Source organism: Malurus melanocephalus, unplaced genomic scaffold (genome assembly GCF_030028575.1).
Source record: "Malurus melanocephalus ecotype Western Australia unplaced genomic scaffold, MMel_1.1 scaffold_1, whole genome shotgun sequence".
Taxonomy (NCBI): domain Eukaryota; kingdom Metazoa; phylum Chordata; class Aves; order Passeriformes; family Maluridae; genus Malurus; species Malurus melanocephalus.
This window is the reverse complement of record NW_026623233.1, coordinates 3,405,797-3,416,415: the sequence shown is the minus strand read 5'-3', so window position 1 is coordinate 3,416,415 and position 10,619 is coordinate 3,405,797. Positions and strand designations below refer to the sequence as shown.

Sequence of the window (10,619 nt, the reverse complement as noted above, 5' to 3'; positions counted from 1 at the left end):
GTACGGAAAGCATTCATAAATTCCTTAGTTTCTGTGCCACACAGCACTCTCAGTAATGCTCAGAGCAGGGTGTGTATGAAATATTCATCTGTGCTGCTGCCAGCACCTTGAGCAGAAGCGAGAAGGACATTGAGCACCACGTGAAGGGGACACAGCAATTCACTCCTTGGCTCTGTTTCAGAGCTCACATCCTCACTGCTCTCCCTGGTGCTTCCTTCACCCTCCCAGGGCTGCACTGCCACCGAGGGGCTGACAGCCACTGCTCTGGCCCAGGGCTGTCCTCAAGGAGGGTGGCATGGATTCACACAATGACAATACAATACCTGTCRTCAGAAAACAGAAATAGAGGGTGTGTTTGGTTGGTCGGTTGGGTTTTGCACTTGAAAAAGCTTTCATTACATTAATTTTTTTTATGCAATGGAATCTTTCGAGTGTATTCTGGTGTTAGGTGCAAAAAAGCCAGGTTTTACAGAACCACAAGCCGCAAAACCCGACCCCAAAGTGATGAATACTTTTTGATATAGAGCAAATTTGCTTTATTCATATGCTTTATTTAATCCAGTCACTGTGTCTTTTAATTCAATGTTGAATAAAACATTTCTTTGAAGATGTGGAAAGAAAAAATGAATGGCTATTCTGAATTACAGTGTAGAGAACACTTCAAGCATTTATTTTGACAACTTATCCATTCACATCTTCAGGTGATATATTATTATCTGGGTTTACTGAACCATAATGGCAAATATTATAGAAATAGTCCAACTTGCACAGAAATTTAACTGTAGGGGTTTTTCTAAATATGATTCATTTATGTAAAAAGAAATGTAAGTAGTTATTCCAATGAGACAGAAATACCAGGAAATTTTGAAAGTTTTGATCAAGTTAAAAAAAAAAAAAAAAAGTTTAACAGGTAAGACAAGAGTTACCCAAAGGTGCATCTTCAAACCAAGGTTAGTGCACCTGAGAATAATAGTGCATCTATGAAAATTTGAAACAGTTAAGTATKTGTACTAAGATAGATATTTATATTAGTTAAAAATACAGAATTTAAACTATACCACACTTTAAAACAGAAAATACTCCAAATTTGGTGCATACATATATTTGCCCTGAATTTCAATCATGAAAATCTTGGGTTGCAGGATCAGGCCAGTGGAAAAGATCCTGAAGCTGAATGAATTTCAGCCAGCATAASAAAAGGATGAACAAATCTGCACTGTGAACCATCCAGTTAGAATAGAGAAAGCACCAGTTCTGACTTTTTACCKTCAATATTGGTTTACAATGTGAATAACTCAAATGATATTTAAATTTATTTTCAGATTATTTTGATGACTATCTAAAGAAAACAAAATGCTGTAGTAAAGAGGGGATAAAATGGCATGACTTCTTATGCAATGAAATTTAGATGAAGCAAAGGTATTTGGTATTGGACACTAATTTTTCTTACATGGTTCTATCTCTTCAACTCAAGAAAAACAAAATTCTAAATTCTGTATGGAGGAGATAATGTAGCAATATTTCGATGTAGGATAGTTTATTACATAAACAGTATGTACAAATTCTAAACATGAAAATAGTGAGTAAAAGAAATCAGACTCTATTTACATTTACATTTTTTTACAAAATGTTTTTACAAGTGTATTTTTTTTCTCTAAATAACAGGACAAACACATAAGACCAATCTTTTTGTATTACATACATAAATAAATATTGACTTTAAATGACTGTTAATTTCTACAGCCAATTTGGGTAACAGAGAAGCAGTTCTGTTACCTCTACTACAATATAATTAAGTAAAAAGGAAAAATTTTACATATAGAGCTCTGTTAATTACTTTGCAAATTGTACCTTACTAATATATCAGTAGAGGTAATACAGTCGTTACATTTCATGCCCACAACTGAACAATGAGTTTTGGCATGCAAACCCATATATAATCATCAACATCTGCAGGTATCCATTTACATTTTTTAAATAAAGGGTTTTCTTAATTATTGAAAACTACATGCAACAGCTTATTAGTATCATATTCCTGGTTAAAATGCACAAGTTTGCATAACATYATTTTTAGTAATTGATGTTCACAGGTACTGATCAAAAAGGTAGGAACATACTTGGCACATAGTATAAGAAAATGAATTAATAAATAAGTCAATATCACTATGACATTTACATATACACAAACAAAAATAAAAGTTTTCATGGTGTTGTACACAGAATTTAGAACTGTCTGGTTCCCCCACTTTGTTTTACAAGGCCCTGATTTAAGACAGTGTTCAAGCAAACTTTGACATCCATGCTTGATTTGAAGCATCACTAAAGCTCATTCTAACTGCACAGGTTTAATTCCATCCCACTGGCTTCCTTTGTGCCAACCTTCCTGAATCAGGACCTGCTTATTTGAAACTCTCCCTGACTCCAGCTGGGAGCGTGGAAATGAAAGACTTGTGAAATAAATTGAATCAGTATTAAGATTTCTACACAGTTCTGGTAATACCAATGGTAAAATTCCCATCCACATTAGCAATGACTTTGTGTGTGACCACCCCAAATATTAATGTCAATGTCAGCATTGCCACACCATGTCCTCAGCCCTTTCTGAAGCCACTAAGTTAAGGATCTTCAGCATTCAAAAAATCAGACTTCTTATTTATTGTCTGTGTGCTGTATTCTTAATGAATATTCAAGTTGTTACATATGAATGACACAGCACAAGTTCTGTCTTATTTTCTTCTGCTCTATGAACAACTCAAAAATGGTCAAAAAAAAAGATATAATGAGAACAAACCATTTTCTTCTTAAACTAAAAACACAATGAAAAGACATCCACTTCACAAAGCAGTTAGCAAAAATAGCATAATCTTATCATTTTCTTTTAACAAATAAACAAAACGCATTCTGAATTCAACTGACAAATCCATCAGAATTGTACATAGCAAATAATACATTAGTGTGAAGGTGCAGAGTATCTTAAAACATCCCAATATCTCTAATATCATCCCAATATTAACTCTGAATTACAAACATCATTAGAGAAAATAATTTTTTAGCTAATGAATTAAGCAGCAAACTGCAACTCTATTGCTGACTTAAATGTTTAATGTGGCTAAGASTAGCAAATTAGGACTATACCCTGTACGATTCAGCAAAGAAAGCTTTAGTATCAGGCACTAAAAATTTCAAATCTGCACTGCTAAATTTAAAAAAAAAATAATCAGGAAATCCCTCACAGCTGGGAATTTAATATCCATTCATGAGCTTTGTTAACTCTGTATTTTTAATACTTGAAAGGCGAGTTGTTAAGATCGTTTGTAGAAGGAAAAAAAATAATTTACATCTTAGTGGACTCTATATATACTGGATCAATACACTTCTACTTCATCAACTTTTGGTTTTGATCAACCTACTCCAGAAGGGAAAAACTCTCGATGTTCTTCAAAAGGAGCCTGTTACTTTGAAGAGACAAATGCTTCAGAGAGAATGGCATCAGCAAACAGCATCAGTTTGGATTGGTCTCAGAAGCATGAGGGTGTCACAACCCAGGGCTCACAGTTCYTGCTTATCTCCAGTGGTTTGGCATCAACAAAGACCAACATCTGTGTTCCATGATTTACAGTGCCACTCCGAGTGAAATGTAATTTCATTAACAATAATCAGGTCACTGTAGATCTGATGCAGCACAACCAGAACAGACTGTGATTGAAAGGCTTGCACAGACTTCTTCAGAGAAGCCAGAAGTAACTATTTTCCCTGATGCTGATGATCCAACAAACACCACAAAGATCAGTTCTATATTCATCTACCCCCTGTGCCATCCAAACGGCCAATTCAAATTTTGTTTTCTTTGTAAAAACACACACAAGAAACATCTCCACCCTGACAAAAATCTCTCAGACTTTGGCCTTCTGACAAAACTGAAAACAAATCTCTATACTACAGGTTTTTTTTGAAGAAGACTTCATCTGCTAATTTGCTAATATATTTTGGAAAATAGAGGAAGGAATTAAAAGCRCCATAGACTTTAACATACTTAAAGATATTGTTAAAGGCCCAAATCATGTAGAAATACAAAAAGTCTGGGAAAATTCCTGGTCACTAAATGAGTATCAAAAAAGACAACATGCAAAATAGAATGGAAAAGAGCCCTTTAAAACTGAATGTAAAAATGCACAAAAATTGTAATGAGCAAGTTAAAAAATCAGATCGGAAATTAACAGTTTCCTTCTCCACCTGCAGTATTAATGCTATCAACTTCAGTATAGACAAACTGAATATTTCATGAACATCCCAATATGATAAACATAGCTCTGACCCTCGGTTTCAGATTAYTTCTTCATATTTGCTTTTTCACAAAACAGTTTGTCATCAAGACAAGGAAAATACATTTACCACCAACGTCTGAGCTACTCTTACTGAATATCCCAGAAAAATATGAAGCACAGGWGAGTCTGTAGCATCTGCTGGTAGAAAAAGTGGCCACTTTGATAAGTTGGACCCAAGTTTTAAGGTACGTTAGCCACTTGTGATGATTCAAGGAGCAATGGAAATGGTGCCAAAGAATTCAGGAGTGCTTTGAACATCTTGAACAYTAAGAGCTGATTATGGGTATTTGTATGGATGTCTATTGGCAGATACTTTCCACCCTCTCAATAATAAATCCAAGCAGTTTCTGTTTACTATTGAGACATGTGTCTCTGTGTGACAAATTATTCTAGACAGTTTATATTGCACAATAAGGCAACATTAATTCCCTTATGGTTAAAAAGGGCACCCTTCTGTCTAAATTTGAAAAATGAATTCAAATAAACTATAAGCCAATGTTTTCCAGATGCCAGAATATTGTCACATAACTCTTCTGTAAGCAGAACAGCAAAATAGAGCCAATACATCCATCCTTCTGTTCTAAAGATCCACAGGGAAAAGAAATATGTGCATCAAAATTCAAAGCCAAAAAGTAGCCCTACAGCTACTTGAATAACAAATGTGCCCCAGAATTTCAGTTTAACTATTCAGATTTTTAACTAGAAAACTGGTGTTTATATTCATGATAATATTTTACCTTTAAATAGTATATATTAAAAAATTGTGAGATCTTAAAACTTATTCTTCCAGTACCTATTGATTAATTGCATTTATTGCCATGAATTTTAAACTATTCTATTAATTGCCATTTGTTTCTCTGCAATGGTATTTCTACCCTGTATATTCTTTAACTATTAATATCTTTAATTATATTAATAGAAGTCCTACATGATAGAACATTTCCACTTTAGACCAGATGGGTAGTACATCTGGTATCATCCTCCTCCTCCATGGTGACACTGCAGTTATTAAAAACTGGCTATTTTAGAGTTTCTGCTACTGGTATTTATTTTACCTATGTCCTTATTTCTGGCACGTGGTGATATTCTTTAGTAGCAAAATACACTAGGGCTTAAATTGAACACAGRTAGGGCTTTAAGTAAAACAGATAATTTAAATTCACTGATGAGAACATGGCCTCTTTTAAAAGTATGTATACATCACAGGACCTTGAAAAGAGTAACATTGAATACAGTAAGAGAAAAAGTTGTATACACYGCACCGTTTCAACCTACTTTAAACACAGAATATGAAAACATTATAATGAACACAATTCCAATATTCTCACAGGCATTGAGTTGGATGCAATCTTCAGTTTGTTGAACAGTGCTGGTACTGAAATGATACTTGCTGTAGGATTCACCCTGGTCGTGGTGCAAATATAATTCTTCATGGCTAAACTACAGAGAAGTAGATACAGACCGTACAGGATGGCAACTTTCACTGGAAACCTGGGTTCACTGCTCCAACAGATGGGCTGTTACCCAGCCCTCATTGGGGAGCTCAGTTTTTTTTTCCCTCAGTTATCTGTATAATCATCTGAAACAGTCTAATATTTCTCTGGGGGTGGCTTGTAGTGATGTGGATGATGTTGTTTCAGATGAGGCCCTAAAAAAAAGAACAGGAAATTATGCACACATAAAACCCTGGATATGTAATGCCAACATTTATCCAGACTGAAAGAGTTTGCAGACCAAGAGTCTGCAAGTGCAGTGCCTGTGCTGACAAMTATGTGCATGCTCAGTACAGGCAACTTTAGTGGGCCTGTGATAGGACAAAAATATTCAAGCAGATGACTTTTGAACTAATTAATTGTATTCTTTACTTGGCTTTGCAGCACTGACCTTAATTTTGAGAAACACATGAAGTGTTGGAAATGGCCATTAACAGGTTTGCATTGCTTAGAAATATGATCAGGCTCTAGCCAGGCTGGACTGAGTGAACCCAGARAAAACTGATCTTGAAAGCTCTGTAATGCTCCAGACAGCACCTGCAGCACAGACCAACTTTGAACCCCAAATGATATAGGCATGAGCCAAAAGGCTGTGGCTGCAATGAATGGCAAATATTATACTGCAGAAACTGAGTGAGAGAAAGACTGTATTTGCTTTCATCATTGCTGATGAACAGTTTTGGCAGAGAAAAGCCACTATTGTCACACATCTGAAGATCATGGAATGCTATTGTACTGGAATCAGTAAAAACACTAAGGCTTGGAAAAACCCTTTACGTGTGGAAGATTGAAGTTGTGTAACAAGTCAGCACCGCGTGTCAGAAGAGTGTAGCACTTACTGTGGGGTGAAAAGGGAGGGAGGTCGGGTGTTCGGAAGGATTTAATCGTCGCTGGCCCTTCCCCGCCGGTCGTCAGCACCTGAACTTCCAGACGGTACAGCATCGATGGCCTCAGGTTGGGCACGGTGAGGACATAATGGTCCTGAAAACAGATAAAACACTTGAATCCTCACAATGTGTAGAAATAAAACAGCTGTTCTACTCACACACGTCAGTGGTTTAAACAGGTTCTGTCACTGTCAGCACCCACAAATGATTTTCTTAGAATTCCGTTAAAAGGATTTAATCTATGCATCACTTTGTTGAGAGAGTTTATTTKGAATTTTTTGCTTGTTATTCCCTTTGAACAGACATATTTTTAACCATAATGCTATGGTTTCATGGGGACAAGGTTCAAGTTGTTACAGAGATGTTTGCTCAACACTTTAGTGATGTGCTYATCACTAAAAAATGAATAAAAATGTAACTTTCTAACCATTCTTTGTAACAAACATGTTCATTACACAAATTTGTTTTTATTTTGGATTTGCATGTGAATTCTACTGATTGGTAATTTAAGTAGTGGCTGGCCTGGGGCCACTTCTGCAGCTATTGAAAAAAAGGGTGACCACATTAATTTCAGATTTGTACCAGTTACACCATAAGAATCTGTGTTCTGCTCTTAAGACCATTTATGGCATGATGGATTCGAGTTTCACTGCTCCATACTTTTTGTGGTCACTTAGATTTGTGCAAAATAATTTCAAAGTAATTTTATAGAAAAACTTCCAGATGGGAATGTATCTGGCTAAAGACTACAGATATTAAGGAATCAGGAGTCATTAATCTAAATTAAAATCAGAATTATAAATCAAAGCATCATCTGCTTYAAGCTGTAACAAATCACTCATCTTATTCCAGGGCCAATCCTGGGAATGGGACTGTTGGAATTCTACAGTAGTGAACACAGATATAAAAAACTAAAGCATAACACAATAAAAAGGAGTGTTTTAAATAAAACTTTATGTGTMTTTCAGATCTAACTGGACCAAAAAAAGGAACAGAAATTCTAGATAAAATATATGCCTGCTCCTGAAAAATGAAGATGGAAACCAAARTAAATCAATATGTCATGGTCTGTTGATGCTGGCAGCAGAGTTTGAATGAAGGTGTCTTCACCTGCCTCTGCAGAGGAGAAACTGAAATAGCAAAGGCCATCTTAAGAGTAAATAAGGGGAAGAATAAAAATTGTAATCCTCTGTCAATAAACAGTGAAATTTAGCTCCCCTTAAAATTATTTGTCCATCATATTATGGTGCATGTTGGTCGAGGGGAACATGATTTTTTTTTCCCAGAACAACGATTGACTGAAAGGAACAGAATATTCTCTTAAATTCCTCAACTTGAACACTAAATAATCTAGCAAAACTAGAGGATTAGCTAAATTGAACTGTCTGATCATGAAAAGAAAATAAGAACTGTATGTTGCTACACAGATGATATTTTCTTCCCTTCAGGCACTTTTCACACAAAGGTTGCTAATTTGAAAATTTTGAATATTAAAATATTTGATGTGTCATAAAGAATAGTCACTATGCTTTGTATCTCCATCAAGGAGGAAAAATTACACACTTCCTGCTCCAACTTACCTGCAGAGCCAGAGTGTTTGACCTGCATCACCACTAAACATTTCAAGGGAGCCCCAGACACACACACACATTTAGGGAGCCGCTGGTAAAAGAAAATAACAAACAACTTACTGCTGGCAGTATCTGCGACTGTGAAATGATGCTGTTGGGCAAACTGTTCTGCCGACTCTCTGTGGTCACTTCTGCCCAAGTGACCTGAAACCCTGTCATGGGCTGGTGAAGGTCTGCCTTAGATATCTTCCAGGAAAAATGGCCAGTGATGTTCCCTTCCTGAACAATGAAGGACGCAGACAGATTCTCRGGTTTGGCCAACACTTTGGGTAGAACTGGCACTGTAAATTTGGAAAGCAAAACAAAAAAAAGATAAGCTAAACTTTGATAGATAATCTTTAATAACATAAATTTATTGTTGAGAGCAAAATTAACCTAAAAAAAATTAAACTGAAAAAGCAGCTTGCATCTGCAGCTAAACACTGAAAAGATGCATCATGCCACTATAATCATGTTTACAYTTATCATCTACCATTATAATAAATACAATTGGTACATTATTTTATAATAAATACGTTCTTCCTTACAAAAAAAAAGGTCATAAATGTTATTGTATGTCCACTAAAACCACACTTAATTGACAAAAAATTGACAAATAAAATACCAGCCAAAATCTAAACACCTCTGCATTTCTATTGATTTTCACATAAGCATTAGTCATATTTTTATTTGTTCTGAACCTTTGATTTCCTGTTCTAGAACTGCCTTTAAAGACTCTCTTTGGGTGACTATAAAAGCATTTGGAATTATTCGGTAGTTCTCCAGATGATGCCTTACCTCCTTCTGCAGGACAATTAATGTGCTTGTGTTTTTTGTCTTTAAATGCAGWGCAAGGTGGGGTAACAAAGAAAGCACTCTCAGCCTTAAAACGACCTTTAGATTTTGCAGGCAGAACAGTTACTTTGTATTTGCACGAAAATGACAGGTCCTTCAGAATAATGTAGTTTTCCTACAATAAGAAAAACAAAAAGATCACATGCTGCAAATAGAGCCCAAGGGGAAAAGAAGAAAAGAAAAATACGAACAAATTGAAAAATAATTTTGGCAAAAGATGAAAAGTTTTCTCAAAAATATATTTTCTTGGATGTTTAACACATGCCAATGTGGTGGTTTTAACTCAGAGAAAAAAGCAAATTTTGTCAGTGTTATGATTATTTTCAGTAGTAAAATATATTAGCATGGTATTTCAATATGTCCTTCCATTCTACACAGTTCCTTTGACAAACTGCATCAAAGCAACTGAATTCCAATATTTAGAACAGTCTCCCTGAATGATGGCAGTGGGGGTAGCAATGTGAGGATATAAATGCTAATCGAATTAAATAAATGTAAGAAAGCTGAGTTAAGCTGCTGTAAATGACAGGCTTCATCTATGTTTAACTTTTTAAAAGCACATTTAAAGTTCAGCATGGCATTATAGATGCATATTTTTCCACTTCAGTACATTAAGTACTTCTATATTCTTATCAGGAAGAAAAACTCCATAGTTAAATACAAAGCACAAAGTCTCTGTTTAAGGACAATGAGTGGAGAAGAAAACTTTACACAAAGTGAAAGTGTCCTGATAAACTCTTACTATTGTCTGAAGTACTTTTGAAAATTACACTCTGAAAATTTAGCACAAATTTTACATGGAAAAAAAATGGTTGGTTAGTTTTTATTCTGGAAAAATCTCTAAAAATACTTTAGTGGCTAAGGTCAAAAGTCTTTTACTACCTTTTAGATCTTTAATTCCCTTCAGAATCACTAATTTTCCATGTTCTTCTCCATAATTCCCTCTTTTCTAATTGCAAATTAGTCTAACCTTCACTTGGAAGGTCATTTTCRATTGGACATACAGATTGGGCTGAGACTGGACTTGACTCCCTGACTTCCACCTGCCAGGAGAGCGGTCCAACAGGTTTGATGTCTCTTTAGGATTGTGACAGGACTATTTTTATTTATCCTGACAGGGCCTAAAGGCTCAACACTGAAAGCATAAGGCCTCTACCCTCCYTGACCTATTCAAAACCAGTTCTAAACTTTTGGTACATCACCCTTCATCTGTTTGCTTGTAGTTAGTTTCTTTCTCAAAATAAACTCAGTTTCACAGAGTAGATTGCATGAATTACCATAAAATTATTAAAGGAAATAAGTTCATTAATCCCACAATGCATTTGGACAGATGTCCAAACAGTCTTTCCTGACCTCTAGTGGAAATAAACTTCTTTAATATTAAGTTTTTCCTCCTATCTCCAATGTGCATATATTGAAATATTGGGAATGATCATAACATTATGTCAA

At 35.4% G+C, this 10,619-nt stretch overlaps 1 protein-coding gene across 1 annotated transcript in view; it reads right to left on the bottom strand.

Annotated features, from left to right (window-relative positions):
* Positions 1-552: 552 nt before the first annotated feature.
* Positions 553-10,619, bottom strand: part of ANOS1 (anosmin 1) — a 120,973-nt gene continuing 110,906 nt past the window's right edge. Inside the window, exons 11-14 of the mRNA XM_057389829.1 lie at positions 9,114-9,285; positions 8,397-8,617; positions 6,658-6,799; positions 553-5,973 (exon numbers count right to left, since the gene is read on the bottom strand). Coding sequence (XP_057245812.1) covers positions 5,915-5,973; positions 6,658-6,799; positions 8,397-8,617; positions 9,114-9,285 — 594 coding nt within the window. The 3' untranslated portion in view covers positions 553-5,914. The remainder of the gene's footprint in view (positions 5,974-6,657; positions 6,800-8,396; positions 8,618-9,113; positions 9,286-10,619) is intronic.